This window comes from Parasteatoda tepidariorum, chromosome 2 (genome assembly GCF_982258835.1).
Source record: "Parasteatoda tepidariorum strain Cologne lab strain chromosome 2, Ptep-v5.0, whole genome shotgun sequence".
NCBI classification, from domain to species: domain Eukaryota; kingdom Metazoa; phylum Arthropoda; class Arachnida; order Araneae; family Theridiidae; genus Parasteatoda; species Parasteatoda tepidariorum.
In genome coordinates, this window is record NC_141756.1 from 65,904,680 (window position 1) to 65,921,748 (window position 17,069).

General features: G+C 28.1%; 1 protein-coding gene across 4 annotated transcripts in view; it reads right to left on the reverse strand.

The window, feature by feature from the left end:
• Positions 1 to 17,069, reverse strand: part of Hcf (Host cell factor) — a 40,483-nt gene that overhangs the window by 19,424 nt on the left and 3,990 nt on the right. For 2 of the 4 annotated variants that reach the window (XM_087157458.1, XM_087157456.1), the window contains exons 3-15: positions 15,583 to 15,791; positions 14,051 to 14,242; positions 12,515 to 12,660; positions 11,388 to 11,505; positions 10,667 to 10,885; positions 10,404 to 10,469; positions 9,940 to 10,049; positions 8,882 to 9,053; positions 7,160 to 7,332; positions 5,050 to 5,103; positions 4,827 to 4,964; positions 3,765 to 4,062; positions 704 to 847 (exon numbers count right to left, since the gene is read on the reverse strand). In XM_087157458.1, the coding sequence (XP_087013584.1) occupies positions 704 to 847; positions 3,765 to 4,062; positions 4,827 to 4,964; positions 5,050 to 5,103; positions 7,160 to 7,332; positions 8,882 to 9,053; positions 9,940 to 10,049; positions 10,404 to 10,469; positions 10,667 to 10,885; positions 11,388 to 11,505; positions 12,515 to 12,660; positions 14,051 to 14,242; positions 15,583 to 15,791 (2,039 nt within the window). Of the gene's footprint in view, positions 1 to 703; positions 848 to 3,764; positions 4,063 to 4,826; positions 4,965 to 5,049; positions 5,104 to 7,159; positions 7,333 to 8,881; positions 9,054 to 9,939; positions 10,050 to 10,403; positions 10,470 to 10,666; positions 10,886 to 11,387; positions 11,506 to 12,511; positions 12,661 to 14,050; positions 14,243 to 15,582; positions 15,792 to 17,069 lie in introns of all 4 variants that reach the window. The other 2 variants (XM_087157457.1, XM_087157455.1) reach the window with 1 other exon arrangement.

Consider the following 17,069-nt stretch of genomic DNA (forward strand, 5'->3'; position numbering starts at 1 on the left):
GTATTTTTTAAAAAATATCTTCATTTTTCTTTTTTGGTACAAAGTTTTGTAAATAAGTTTATTTGCACGAGTGAGAAGGATGATATTTTCACTGTGATAAAAAAAATTGCACAAAAAGTTAAAAATCACAACTGTTTGTTGACACCACTAATTATTAACTGTTAACTCTGCAAAAAATTGTCAGTAGAAAAATACGTAATCGTAAATTTACATGGCTAGCTTTGTTTTTAAATAAAATTTTTTGAAATTTTAGTTTGTTGCAAGATATTTCGCTAAGAACATGTACCCCTGCTAAACTCATCCTGCACCCCTGGGGCTACATGTACCACACTTTGGGAAACACTGTTCTAATACATTAGCCTCAGAAAATCTAAAATATCTCTCAAATAATAATACAAAAATCAGGTGAAAATTTTTATGATAAAATTCGAAATCAATTATAATTTTGCATAATAGGAACTACATAAAAGACAAAAAATAAATATCAGTATTAAAAAAACTATTAGTTCTAAATTGTTTTAACAAAAATTTAATTAACAATACTTTCTTGCTGTTTTAAAAAGTTGAGCATAAAACCTAGACTTATAATACATTAAAAGACAATTTCATATTGTTGCTAACTCAACTTAAATTATCATTCGCATGGAATGTTAGACTGATTCCAGAAAACTAAGGAAATCAAAGATAAAGGAATAACACCTACCATTGGTTGATGTAGTAGTGATGATGGTGATGCCTTGCTGTCCAGAGGTCAAACCAGCGGAGGAAACTACAATCATTTTAACACCAGAAGGTGTAGTAATGGTATTTAATGGTGTAGCTCCACCAAGAGGAAGCATAGTTTTTCCTGAAAAAGACAATTTTAACCATTACTCTAAAAAAAAAAGACAGTTAAAAATTAAATAAAAAACTATAAAAACATTAGCATTAAAATTGACTCCAGTCGGAACAAAACTTTTGTATGGAGAAAAACCTTTTTATTTATTTTTTTTTATTCACATAAAATTAATCATTTTATACGAATGAAAAAAATTAATTTTGTTAGTTAAGTTGGTTTTGTCAGGGAAAATAGATTTAGCTAAATTGTTTTTCTAAACACTGCAAATGAATTATTTACCTTTAAAAAAAAAAATTTCAAGTTTTAAAAATTGTATACCTTAAATTCTAAAGTAGAGTTCATACTTAATTTAAGGAAGACCACTCTTATTGATAATATCAGAAATATTCTACACTTCAACGAACGAAATTGATTTTGAAGTTCATCAACTGTTACATCTTTAGATTTAATTAGTGATAGAAATAAACTAAAAAAAAAAAAAAAGAAAAAAACAACAACTGAACAATAGAAAATTTTGCAGATTCTATTCTGGTCACTTCAGCATCAATTATATTCTATGAAAAATGCCATAAATAATATTTCAGCGTTAAGTACATTCGTATAATCATTCTTCAGATATCCATCTAATTTGAGTTTGGGTTGACTGATTCAGTGAATTTTCCGTGCCTGATGAGAAATGATAAAATAGTAACGACAAATCTGTTAAACAAATAAACGCTAAAGGGTTGTTTTTTCCCCCTATTTTGATTAAATAACATAAAAATAAAGGGTATAGGTTCGATCTTCATCAGTCGTTCAAGATGACGGTTTCATACATTCAACTTCAGTCGGCAACGTCATAGCCAGAGGGGATCAGCCAGTTTCTTTTAATTTACTGTTAGTCGTTCTTGCGTGGATCATGACGTCATCTGTTTAAAGAGTATTGAAGCTTCTGTTGAAGCTGATTATTCTGCATTATTTCTTTTCGTTATTCATTTGTCACTGTGTTTGGGAGAGTATGTCTACCAGTTTAATGCTTTAAAAATAAAATTTATTGCTATAGAAATTTCGTCATTTATTCGTTTTGTTGACAAACAGATGCAATGATATTCTACAACAATCTCGGATGTCAAAATCTCGCAGAACAAGCATTTACCGCCAAGTTTAGAGGGTCTTAAAAATGGAAATTCCTTTGAACATTTTGCCTAAGTCTTTTTATTGCCATGACTTTTATCATAAGTGAAAAAAATATTCAAAATAAACAATAAAAATTTAAAAGTATTGCTCGCCATCCATGTGATCTATACAAAAACAATCATTGAGTTGCACATATGACACAAACTCCTATGCAAGAAATGCTTAAGTCACGCCTACATAACACAGTTTATCTGCTGAAGGTTGTTCTCGCTGCTATGTTTTGGTACATCAGTTCCCTTCTGCATAGGTATCTGCACAATGGGAAAACCAATTCCATACACAAGAAACGCACTTGTGGTGCAAATCTAGAAGCGTCATTTTTAAAAAAATGTACTCGGAAAAAATAATTTAAAATGCATAAAAAATGGTGTACAAGCTTAGAGGTGACTGGAAATGCATAAAAGTTGGCAGGTATGAAAACTTATTACTTTTTCTAAAATTCTTACCAGGGGTCTGTTTAGAAGAAATTTGAGTTTGTTAACGGACCCTTCACAAAATAATTTAACCTAAAAACGGACCCTTCACAAATTTGATTATCTTCATTATTGTTTTGTTAATTGAATAAATTCTTCCCAGGGAAGTGGTAAAAGAACTAAGTTTTGTCATAAATGCGTTTAACGCTTCTTGTTTAAGACCACTAAGTAATGTGCTTTTTTATAAGTTCATTGCTGAAAAGCCCCTTTCAACCGTTGCAGTACTCCCAAACAGAGAAAACATCAATTCCACCATGCGCAGTATGTTGCTCAGGGGTCTGTTTAGAAGAAATTTGGGTCCGTTAACGGACCCTTCACAAAATATCTTTTCATAAAAACGGACCCTTCACAAAATATTTTAACTTAAAAACGGACCCTTCACAAAATGATTTTTCTTTTAATCGGACCCTTCACAAATTTGTTTATCTTCATTATTATTTTGTTAATCGAATAAACCCTTTCCAGGGCAGAAAACAAGAAAGATGGATGTAAACGAATTAAGTTTTGTCTTCGGCTGACGCTTCTTCCTTTATTCGACCGAAATGAATATTCTGCATTCAGCAGTATAGGCTAAATACCGATAATTTGTATGTTGCATCTCTAATTTAGTACCAGCAATTGCTGTTTATTTTTTAAAATTAAATTTTATTTTATTATAATTTTACAGTGTTAAGCATAATCTTGTATCTCTTTACAATTTAAAAACTCCTTGAAAAAGTTTTTTGCAATAACAGGACCCTATTTGTACAAATTCACAAAAGCAGAACCTGATTGAAAGAATGTGACTTAACGTTTATTTTATATTCACAAATTACGAGTAATTTGTTCATAATTTTACAAAGACGGACATCTAAAAAATTATTCAAATATTACAGTAAATGAACAATTATAAAGTTTCAATATTGTATTGGAAAACTAACAAGTACAATAAAACTGACATCTAAAAAAAATTTAAAAGGGTAAAAATTGTCTCAATGCGTTTCAGGCTCTTTGTTTTAAGGGTTTTTAATAAAAAATCTCATTCTCACAGAGTTTTCCAGAATTTGGTTGAAGTGTATGAATCCAGCTGTTTTTAAACATCTTCTAGCTTTTCTTTTACATTATAGCTTTTATTTTTGATAATTTTGGCAGATTTGGCTTTAACATGGACCTTGATTTAACGAGTTCAACTGCATGTATACAAATAAAATATATAATCAGAGAATATATACTTCATTAAATTTTTAGAAACAGGTACAATTTTACAATGCATACAGTAAAAACACAATTATGCATACCTTTTCCACTTTCTGCAGCAACAGTTGTTAATATTGATTTAACTCCACTGGCAGAAGAGGATACTAAAAGTGAACTTCCTGATCCAGCCAACTTTGGAACAGTTGAAATGATTTTTGCAGGTGTGCCTGATTTACCTGTTCCAGGAGCTGCTATGACAAAAGTTTGCTTTGGTGAGGCAGATATAGTAGAGACAGAATTTGTACTAGAGGTACCAGCAGCAGATGGTTTGGCAACACTTATTATATTTGTTGGCAAAGTTCGGAGTATTGTTGTCATTAATTTTGGCTGTAGACCTCCCTACAAAAAACATTCAAAAAGAGATTAATAAAATGACATAAATATTAAAAATATAAAATAAAACACCTACATAAAACAAAACAGGGTTATCACTTTGTTTAAGTCATGGTTAAAATTTCATTAGAGAAATGCTAAAATAAGAAAAATGCTTAGCCAAAATGACACAAGGCTTATGAATAGGAGTTTGTAAATCAATTTAGAAGTTTAAATATGTTTAGTTTTTATTAGCAAAAAATCATAAATTTTTTGAACAGTATACATGAACAGGGTGCCAAGCATAAAATTTTTTAACATACATAATCATTTCTCTATTTATCTGTGACCCAGGATTCATATTTTTTCTTTAGTAAAAATCATAAGAATATGTGTTACTTTTTATTAAACACTTAAAAAAATCTTTAACCTCAATTATGACATTTTTATATTCAAAACAACTGAAAACCATATTATACTTAAGTTTCACCAATGTTTTCAATGCTAATCCTATTTTTTATGATTTTCACGAGATTTAATTTTATATCAACCAATTAAGAATGTTTTAAAGTACAGTTACAAACACAGTGCCTTTCAATGCATATATTCTAAATTTGGGGGGAAGAAGTCAAGAATTGCATATTTGAATATGGATCATAGAGAATATTTCGTAATAAATGAAGAGATGCTTCTGATGTTGAGATGTAAGCATTAATAGTAGTTTAGCAGAATACTAGTGAAAATGGTAAAATGATTAAGATCTAAAATCCAGCTATGCAACTTGACATTACCTGTGGCGATAGTCCAACAACTGTTGCTTGGCTAGTATTTGGAGAAGATGCTAGAACACCACCAGGTTTTCCTGTAGTATTGGCTTGAGTTGTAACCAGTTTAACAATTGTAGCTCCTTGAGGAATCGTACCTTTTGTCTGTATTAAATGTAATGAATGTTTAATTAATGTTTGAAGAAAAAAAACAAAGTAATAGGTAACAATAAATTATTTGAAAAAGTACCTGTTGTCCTTGAATGCCAGTGGCTTTGCTTTGTACTAGACTTACTTTAGGGACCTGAAAAACAAATTAAGCATATTCAGTTACCATAAAACTAACATGTAATATTATGTAAAGCATGTCACTTAGTTTTAAAAAAAGCATTCTTTCTTTTTTTTTCCTGCAAAAAAATTCATTAATTGCATAAATGTAAATAAGTTCATAAATTATTTTTCTTAAACATTTTGCCACTGCTTATAATTATCTGCTCTAAATAATTATCTTAAAAACAATATGCAGTTAGATACTCATATTTTACAAAAAATGTACATTTATTTGTGGATTTTCCAACTATATATAGAGAGAGGAATGTGTAGGGAACTGCTGTAAAAAACATCCAAAATGTTTAAACATTTTAAAAATATATATTTCTAGTTTTACTCTTTATGAGCCATAAAGCTTCAGATATCATATAAGAAACAATAGTTGTAATTAAAGAAAAAACATTTTTAAAAAAAAGAAGCTAGGGACTAAAATTTTAGGCATTATAAAAAAATGAAGTAGAAATGACAATTACTTTCATACATAAATTTTTTTTAACCTTCCTATAAAATAAAAATTTATATATATCATATTCATATAATAAACAAAATCTGTATCTTAAAAGTACTTAAATAATTTTAAACAATAATATCAGGGGTCTGTCCAGGCCGAATTTACTACCGTTTAGCGGTACCTTCACAAATTCAACTTTAGGAAAAACGGTAGTTTCACAAATTCAATTTTAAGAAAACCGGTAGTTTCACAAAATACTTTTTCTTAAAATTTTATTTTTGTATCCCTTAAGAAACGATAAATCCACATTTTTACCATATTTTTGTGTTGATTTTTAAATATAATTTTTAATTTTTCGCAAATTATGTCTACATTTTCACAAAATAGGAACCTCTCAGAAAAAACTAGACAGACCCCTGAATATGAAAAGAAAATTATTATATAGGTACAATTATGATTGCAAAAGCACGCTTTTGTAAGTAGCGAAAATCGACATGGTAACATAAAAAAACCTCATTTTTGAAAAGGGAAAATTAAGCACTTTTTAAAAACACCCAATGAAAAAAGCACCTTTAAAGGCTTTTAAATAACGAAAATCAAAAATAAGCACCTTTAAGTACTTTTTTAAAAATGCTATGCACCATAAAAATCTTTCTGCAAAAACTCTGTAATGTATCTCTGTATGTCGTCTGGATTCTGGCTCTGGATTATTAATATTATCTAGAGTTTAACTTTGGTTTCAAGATTTTGCTGAAACAATAATCGAATTCAGAAGGAAAAACAAGTGTATCTATCTTAAGCTGTGCGAATTTTTACCTCCTCAACTCCAGTTAAACATAAATTGGCAAGCAGACACAGAAGCTAATTTACTAAGAAGAATTCATGTTCTGCTCCTCATGCCCCCTTTCAAAATGAATGAATTGAAAAACAGGTGCAGTTGTAATACTTGACCTCGAGTCATTATTCCGTTTTCTTGGCTGTCACTATGCTTTTTAAAGGAGGAATAGCAGAAATGAGAAGATTTCATAGAAATAAGAAAAATAGGAAATAACATGAAAAAAAAGGAAAAGTGCCGAAATAGAAAAAGTAGGAGATATGCGGTCCCTGCAAACTTCAATATTCCAAATCGAACCGAACATCAAAACAAATTAATCTGAAATTGCATTTAACTACTGGCCCATTATTCTTTCACACTACACATAAAAACAGGGAGTTTTATTTTTTATCTGCTACTGAACAGTTGAATTTGAAACTTGAATTTCTTTTCTCGGTTCGAATTTGCAGCTGCTTAGTTAGAGTTAGTTAGTTAAAAGAAATATTGCAATTTAATTCATTTCAATTTTATTCTGTTTATTTTTCATAACTGTCACATTTCCAAATTTAATAATTAAATAAACTTTAGTAATACTTTTGAGCTGTAATAAAACGAAGTATCCTATGAAGGTCAAACAGTTTTATCCTTTGAAAGGTTAATAAAAAAAACAGAAGTAATTAAGTGGAAAATCTTTGGGAAGAATTAAAACTCAGTAAAAACAATTGAATTTAGAGTTACACATCCATTTAAGTTAGACATACTTACTGTTGCCACTGTCACACCTTGGCTAGTTTTTACTAAAGTAACAATCTGAGGCTGACTGCCACCACCAGGAGCTTTGTGCACAATTATCTGCTTTTGACCTTGTGCACCAACAGTAGCAGGTGATTTTAAAAGAGTAGTAGGAGTACTCATCCTCACAGTTTGATTACCAATACCTAGAAACCAGCATTTAATTTTTTAAAGTTTCGTATATTATATGATACACTTTTTTGCAGTGTATTGTGAAACAAAGTGTTTATTAACATTCCAAAAACCAATAGCATAAAACCAAAAAATCTTCAAAATACACTTCTAATTGTTTGGGAAACAATTAATATTTTCCAAGTAAAATTTTAACAGCAAAATTGGAAACTTAAAACTTACATAACTTGAAAGTATTTTATGTAAATATTAACAAAAAAAACTTCAATTTAATATATAATAACCATAACTTAATATATGTATAAAAGCAACTTAATTTATAATCAATAAATTTTTCAACGTTATTCCATAATTTTTATAAATAACGTACACAATGCCCAATTCAGAATGTTCAGTTGTTGTTAAATTTTAAATACATAATAAATGCTTAACAGTAAGAGTAACTTTCATGTAAATTTGTGATTGCACAGTTTACACCACTCAGTTTTTTCTCTATGTTTTTTTCCTTGGTATGGTATCATATACTCTAGAAAATAAAGTCAAAATGGACTTTTTCACACTGGATAGCTTTTTTTTCTACGTAATAATTTAAGTTTTGATCAAAAAGCATCAGCAAAATAAAGCATGAAATTTTTATTTGCAAATGGGTGATTCTTCAAAAATTTAACATCATGCTAAAACAAAATTGATTTTCGGGTGAAAATTATTTTTCATGTTAAGAAATAATTTTTACCATACACTTCCATGCATACAAAAAAAGATTATCTATTTACAATTTCTGAAAAATTTCTTATAATAACCTAAAAATCATTCTACTGCCATATCCAAAACTTTTTCTTAAACTTATTTTCTTTATTTGAAATTTTTACACCAACATTTAACATAAGTAATACCAGTACACTAAGTATTTGAAGGTGAAAAATAATATCTTAATATATCTTTTTTTTTAATCTGTTTAATTATTTAACTCACCATTTTAAGTTTTTTTCAAGGTTTTCATATCACTCACTTGACCTAGTGAATTTTTGGATTATTTTAGGGAGAAAAAAAAAGAGATAAAACATTTAGCTGTTTATTCTTACGATTTTGTATGATCCCACTATCCTTTTTAAGCCTAAATATGCTTTTAGAAGTCAGTAGCAGGTCTTACAAAAACAATTAAAAAAATTTCACGCTTTTATTATGCAAAAATGTTATTCCACTCTCATAGCATTTTCTAAGCCACGAGATTGACTTTTATGACAATAGTTATTTATTGACAATGTTTAAGTGCATTCATCTTTATTTTTATTAAGTGTAAGGATGATATTTTTAAAGAACTATTAGTTTTTAAGATTTTGTGATTTAAAAACATCAAGTTTTTTGAGAATCAATCATACATTTCTTTAAAAAATTGTGCAACTTAGAGAAAATGACTTGTTAATCAGGTAGGCAACTGTTTTAAATAGCCTGCAATTTGCAATAACTAAAAGTTGCACAAATGTACAAGATAGATGGGCAAACTGTAAAATACAATAGACAGATTTAATAATAAGTTATCTATATATAAAAAATATTAATCACCTCCAACTGTATTAAGTTTCAAGCCTTGAGAGCCTAATAAAGATGGGGTGACAACTCTAATATTGCTTACAGTAGAAGTTGCACTTGTTGTTAGTTTTTGGGTAGAGGCTGCAGCATGAGCAAGTGCGGCCATACCTGTCATTGGTTGTACTGTTGTTGTAACGGCTGTTGTCTAAAATAAGATTTTATTTAAATTTTATATAAAGTTAAAATAAACAAAATAATAACTTACAAAAGCCAAATAAAAACATTGCACAGCAAAGGATTGTTATTTTTCTGATTACACACAGCTATGATGAGTCAGAGATACGATTATATAAATTGCAGAGTTAAGTTTACAGTGTATACAATATATCAATACACACATATATAAAGTTATTTAGAAGTTAAATGCTGTCTAAGATATGATTTCGCTGAAATTTTATATTAATATATAAGATTGATTGATAAGATTATATTAATATAAATTTTATATTAATATATAAGAAACAAAAGAATATATTTTAAATATTTTAATGATTTACAGCTAAAGATGTTATCATTCAGATTATATCAAATATATACGTATACTGTTTGTCTAAGATAGGTACCCTTCCAGACATTCGTCTGGAGCTGTGGCGGTGACTATGGTAATGAGGTATGATTATTTTAAGTAGGGGTGCGGGGTCCCTCTTTAGGACTGGTTTCGGCGAGAGAAAAGGAGGCCTCTACATCGAAGGTACCCTCCCTAAAATGCCCTCTTGTTTCCACAGCACCAGTCTGCCGCAGACTTTGTGGTGGGAAGAGTATCTATCTTAGACAAACAGTATATATATATATATATATATATTTATATATATATGTGTGTGTGTGTGAAAAATTAGGTGCTCTAATATGACTCATTTATAACAAAATCAGATAACTTCAAGTGGTTCAAATTTTCGTTTCAACCTTCACTTATTTTCACTAAGATTCTTAAAAAAAAAAAAAAAAAAAAACTCTTTAGCAAAGGATAATGTTGCTGACCAAAATACAAACACTTCCTTTGAAAGCTATAAATAATAATATTAATAACTTACAGAGGTGGTTGTCAATGGACGTACAACGTGAGTTCCACTAGCAGTTTGAGTGACTACCCTTATTTGCTGCTTAGGCATTGATTGATTTTTTGACTGCAAAACTGTAACAGCTACAATGGAAGAAAAGAAAGAAGATCCAAATCAATTTTTAAACAGTTTTTAAATTGGTAGTGTTATAAAAAATTTATAATTACTCTAGTCATAAAAGCTTAGTTCCATAAGACTTAAACAGATTTCTGCAATATCTTTTATAAAATATCATGATTCAAACGGAATTTTTTTTTTCTTTCATTTTTTAAAAATTATTTGGAAATAAATAAACAGAATTTGAAGAACTGATAGAATTCATATTTCTTTTTTGCCACAGATTTGTCTATAACTATTTTAAGATTTAAATATATATATATTTTTTAAACAAAAGATTGAAAATTTGGTTACCTCTTGGAAAATTTTAATATACATACTTTTATTAGCAGAGCCAGCTGAACTAACCGGGTTCACAGAAAATCGAACAAGAGTTTGAGGTTGAGCTGTTAGAAGGAAAGAAATTTCAATTATTATTTTTTTAAAATAAGTATTTGATATCAAAATTTTTAATAAGATTACAAGATTGAAAAAAAATAGACAATAAAAAAGTGCAAGATTGTAATAAAGATTTGTAGTTCAAAAAATATCTCTTGATATAACTTAAAAATTAAATTAACAAACACAGTTAATATGCTCTAACCTGTAGTAGTTACTGCTGATGTTGCTAATGAGAGTGATGATGTAACAGGTGTTGAATTCAATGAACTGGCTGTTGAAAGAATATTATGAGGCACAACTGGTGTAGCAGTTGAAGCAATACTAGACGAGGCAGATATCTGCTGAGGTGTGGTAGGGGTTGGCAATTGAGGGGATGTTGGAGGCATATCATATTTCTGAAGTTGCAGCAAGTAAGAATCAGCTGAAAGAAAAATAATAAACCTTTCACTCTTGGTTACAGTTGCATATTTAATATTTATACAATATTTTGCTCCTTTATGTTTCACACTGATGAGTACATTTATAAAACTGCTAAAATTTATTTTAAAATTCATTAAATTTAACACTACAGAAAACACTTTACAAGAACAGAATTTTAAGAACATTAATATATCTACAATCAAGCACAGCTAACTCCTTAACATTTCAAATTGTGTGACAATTTACTGTTTTAAATTACTATATATGTGTAAAGTATTGTTAGATTTATTCATTAACAGAAGACAAATTAACTATCAATATTTAATGCATATTATTACATAAAGCTTTTAAAATTAGTTATGACAATCTTTTGATTAACTTTATTATAAACAAAGTTACATTTTTTCCATAGCAAAACAAAATAGTCACTATAAAAATTTATGCACTTTATTAAAAATCTTTTATTTTGTCAATAAATTACATATTTAGTCAATAAATTCAACCTGTAGGAACTGCACCCCAATGAACTTCAAGAGAGTTAGTAGAAGCACGAATAAGTTGTACACGGGGTGGAGCAGCAGGCTTGTCAGTTTCCAAAAACCACAAATCTTTACAACACACCTAAAAAAAATCAGAGTTAAAAAATATGTCGAAATACAAATATAGAGAAAATATATGAGCAAACTTAATGTTTTAGGCAATAAGAGTGTTTATTATCTTCCTATTTTTAATCACAATTATGAGATTATGTGTAAATGATGTATACATACACGAGGAGCAAAACTTTTTTAAAGACAGGAAATATATGTTTGCTAATGGCATAAGTTTGTAGTGAAATATACTGGAAGGGAATGAAATAAGATTGAATAATACAATTTTATTCAATAAAGAGAAATGCTTGAATAGACTTAAATCAACCAATTAGTTATGAAAAAAAGAAAGATAAGACTAAAGACTGTCATCATAAACTTAATAACTTATTTTCTACAAAAAAATTATAAATGTTTCATCGAGCTAAACCAATGCATATATTATTTGAGTATTAACTTTTAATGAGGTCTTTGACAATTTCATCAGGATTTTGTGTGTTTTGTTAATCGCATACATAATTTTTAAAATCTAAATTACATTAATAAATAAACATTCTACGTGAAATTTGTAAAACGAATGAATAAGCAAATCTCCTAAAATGTTAGAACTTACTCATTTTTGAAAAGAGTTCAAAAAGTGTAAATGTTAATTTTGGTAATTATTTTTAAATTGAAATGGAAAAAAAAAAGTGCCATGAACATTACGGGTCACTTAAGATCAATGGTATTTTTGTTGCATTTTCCTTTTTCAGTTCTATGCATTTTCCTTTTTCTCCCCAACTTTTTGAGTGTAGAATGAACATTTTTAATTTATAAATAAAACAATATTCATCTGTTAGAGGGTCTAAAATTTTTTTTTTAACTAATCTCTTCTTTTTTCGATTAAAAAAAATAAAGAATGTTAGAATATAAACATACTGATTAGATAATTCTCCAACAAGTCTTTAATAGACATTTGCCGGATCAATAAATAGGTAAATACTAGTTCTTTATAAAATGTATTAAAATAAATCCAAAAGGAACAGAACGATAAACACCACCTGGTTATTCCAAGCTTTCCTGTAGCCATCTCTTCCACTCCATATGTAGAGCCTGGAATTTATTGCTACTGCACAATGTCCCGCTCGAGCTCTTGGCACTGCATCATCAAAACCCTCCATTGCAAGGGGTTCCCATGTCATTGTTTCTGTTAAATTAGAGAGAAATTGGTATTTTAAACAGATAACATATTACTATGAAAACATTAATCTTTTTGATTAAAATTCTAAAAAATTCATTTTAGAAATTTTAAGTCAATTTAAAGACATATAATTTTTTAAAACTAAAAAGAAAGTTACATTGATTTTACAAAGATAAAGACCAGCTAAAATCACTTATTGGACACAATTTGAAACTATCATGCATTCAAAGAATGTATGGTAAAACAAAATTAAAATAACAGGTGAACTTCTTTAGTATTAGCCGAGTAAACACAATCATTGATGATTTAGAGATATAGTCAACACATATTTAAAAACCATGTCTAAAAATATATTCAAAATATACGATTAAAACAATTTCTGTCAAACAAAAAAATGTTTCACAGACAAAAACTTACTAATTATCAAGGTTAAGAGTTAAAAAACAATAGAAATGTATGGAATTACAATAGGATTTATGCCAGTATGGCTACAACTGTCATCAAATGTTTTACAAATCTCACTAAAATCATACACATGGGCAACAAACTTGTTGGATTGGAATATGTTTGAAATTTACAAAATAGCAATGAGAAAGAAAATAGTTTTTTTCCCATCAAATTCCATGCATTTAAAATAAACCGCTCTACAAATTTTATTTTTATATGCATGGTAATGAATTCAAATGGAATAATTGAAAATGTCTGGTAAAAATTTTTTATTTTGTGCTCTACCTTGCAATCTCATACAAGTGGTATATTTCTTCAATAAAATAATATATCTGGCTCTTTTTGAATTGCTTTATTTAGAATTTTAGATAAGTAACCTTTAATATAATTTCTTGTTTGCTCTTACTTTATCTGTTTTCTTTATTTATTTGTTCTCAGCATTTTAATCTCTATGTTGAATCTATTTACTAATATTATTTTAGCTTTTCTTTTACTTAATTTTAATGGAAACTAATCTTTAATAATTACGGGGGTAATGCCCCTAATTAGTTTTAGAATGTTAGAGGACAATTAATAACTTTTGATACGTACCACAATGTGTTGCGGTACATTTAAATTATGTAATTGTAAAGTTTGATTTTTTTTATCAACTTTTCTACCACGACTTTGAACCATTAAATTTTCATTGCTGGTGTGAACTCTAGGAATTAAGAAAGCACATTCTCTAGAAAAATAGTACCCTAGACAAAAACAGAATTGAAAAAGAAAATACGAGTAAAATAAGACAAATTAAAGATATGCATAAGTGTTCTTTTAATTTCTTTAATCGAAACAATATTATGAGAGAAATTGAATATAATGTTCATTTTACTTTGAAATTAAAATTAAATATCTACATTTAAAAATAACTTCAGAAATAGATATAACTGAAAAAATGAAAACAGCATACCAAGATTTAAAGAAGCTAAAGTATTTGTACACTTCCACTCTTTTTCATGGGTAGCTGCTTTATTATCATCCATTACCAACGGTACCCAACCTCCAAACACAAGCATCCGATGTCCAATCAGTGTAGCAGAATGTAAACTTCGAGGCAAAGGTGAAAGACCCTGAACAACAGGCTTTGCCCATGACATTGATTCTGAAAGTAGAATAATAGAAATTTCATTTACAAGTACATACTTTATAAAGTTGAAATTTAATTCTAAAATTACACAAAGATCACATAAAAACTAATGAAATTCAACGAATTTCTCTTTATTAGGGTTTACTAGGATAAGAAATAATAATCACATTTCTCAATTTGCCTTATTTTGTCTTTTGGAGAGAGTAATTTCACCAAATGTATTCTTTTTCACGTTCACACATAAAACTTAAAATTGTTATTACAGAAAATCCTTAAAAAATGAATTTTTTAAAATTTTAATTGGTTTTATTATTTCCTATTGCAGAATCGTTACAACATGGTCCCAGAAAAATACAGAGTTCCTGCAGAAGATTTTTTATTTGGGAAGCAAGGTTTTTTTTATCAGTAGAAGTTTTCAAAAAATATTTTTCTGTAGAACTTTTTTCCCCCTTTCTGCAGAATTATAATCAAAAAATGCCTTTTTCGCATGTCAGAGGTTAAAAAAACGCTTGTGATTTTTTTTACTTCTACTTTCTTTTGAGAATTAAAAATTCTGTAATGACTGGCTTTAGATGGAATTTCCGATTGATATTATAAACTATAAACAATATTTCTAAACAGTAGAAATTTAAAAAAAGTTAACAGAATTTAAAAAAAGCAAATAGAAATATTTTTTCGGAACAGAAGAATATCACCAATAATATTAGAATATGTATTCTTTCATATGCAGATTAAAAAAAAACTCTTACATTTATAATTAAAAAATGTATATACTGTTCTATTCTATACATTAAGTTCTAGTCTATACAGAAAGCGCTTCTGTTACTTTTAATTAGTAAAATATATATTTGCTACAATTAAAAATGTCTCTCAGAGAGATATTAGTATTTGAGAAAATTGTCGACTGGCACCAAGTTTTACTGCGTATAAATTCATATTAAAGTAGGCAAGTTTTAGAAGTACGGTTCTTTACTGTCCTTTCAAAACCATCTTTGTCAAAAATATCAGAAACCCAGATCTTTGGTAACATTGTATTTTCATTTTATTTCAATTAATTACAATTTGAATAAAAATTGTATCTTAAATCTTACGTCATTAAATTAAAAAAAAAAGTTATGAAAGATATTTGACAAAAAAATAACTTAAACTTATAACTTAACTATAAACATTTAACTAAGTTTTTAACACTACTTAAATTATTGGTTAAAACAATCTATCAAGATGAATAATAACTATAGTGTTGCCAACAGATAGAGAAAATTCTCAAATTTATGGTGCCACTTAAATGAAATATATATAGAGATAAGCCATAAAGAGGACATAAAAATACATATATATGAGCACAATAAATTTACCCATGTCTAACTGCCACAGATCTCCTAATCTGCATCCACTCATTCCTCCATATATGATTAGTCTTGAATGCTTATCAAACTTTCCAGTATATGCTACAGCAGTATGTGACTCTCTAGGAGGGGGTGGCTGACCACCAAAATTGGGAATTTCCCAATGGATGGCATTAGATTGACCTCTTAACTCTAATGCATACAAATCATTTAAATACCTAAAAAAAAAATTATATGAATAGCACAACTTACTACATTATGAAACAAAAACAGTTAAAGTATCATGATACAATAAAAGGTATAAAACCACTATAACAAGAAAGGAACTTAATTAACGAGTTTATATGACTTGAGGAACTTTTGATCTACTAATCCTAAGGAGTCATAAAAAATTCTAGAAAACTAGGAAATAAGGTTTTAAACATAGCATAACTTTTAACAACCTAGTAAACATTTGCAATTACTCATACATTTTTATTTATATTATCATTAACTTTCTTTTTTCCTCTTTGATGAATAAAAACTATTATTAAGAAAGCACGATTCTTAAAGCCAGTATTAACATAATGTTATAATTGTAAAAATGCTTTGAGTTATCAGATTCTAATTTAAAGTAACATGATGACTTACACAAGTAAAAATAATTTTTTCCACGATTGCAGATATTAAAATTTATTTAGCATACATCATTTTAAGCAAGCATGCTTATAAGGTTATAGAGAAAATTAATGGGGCAAACTTACAGTTATTAAAGAAAAAGAAGCTGTCATTAGACTTTCAATTTTTGCTTATTTTACATATCTTTTTCCTAACTTAATTGCAGGAATTTATAAAAAGTTCCATTTCATTACAAACACTGCTTTAAACAAACAAAATTAATTGTTTGAAAAAATGTTTGAACTGGATCAATGATTTACTGTTACAGATGACGATGGAAAAAATTTTTTGGTTCATATTTTCATATTATTTACCCAGTTCAATTGGCCAACCAAATTAAAAGATTTGAGGGCTTCTTAAAGCTTAGTGATTTTTTTAGACTTTGGAAACTAAGGGTCCTCCAAGAAAAGCAAGCCTTATTTAAAATAATACAATTCTTTACTTTAAAGGCATACATAGAAAATATTTCACATTAATTGATTTATTTCACTAATTAGTAATTTTCATTAAATAAAGAATTAAAATCAAAATTTATATTATTAACTCATTAAACTAAATATCATTCTTATGTTCTCTTTCTGATTTTAACACAGAAAAAAAAGTTGCAATTTGCCTACAGAAGTTATTTACTTAGCGATGTAAAATTATGCATCCTGAGGAAACATCTTTTTGGGGTCATAGCTTTTTCATATCTTTCTAACGATTTTCGACTTCCAATAGAGAAAACTCTAAGGCCCAGATATGTGTAGTATAAAGGAACCAGGAATGTTGTGGAAAATTCGTCACCTTCACAGAATCTTTTTTTTTTTCACTCATTATAAAAATAAAAATGTTAAAAT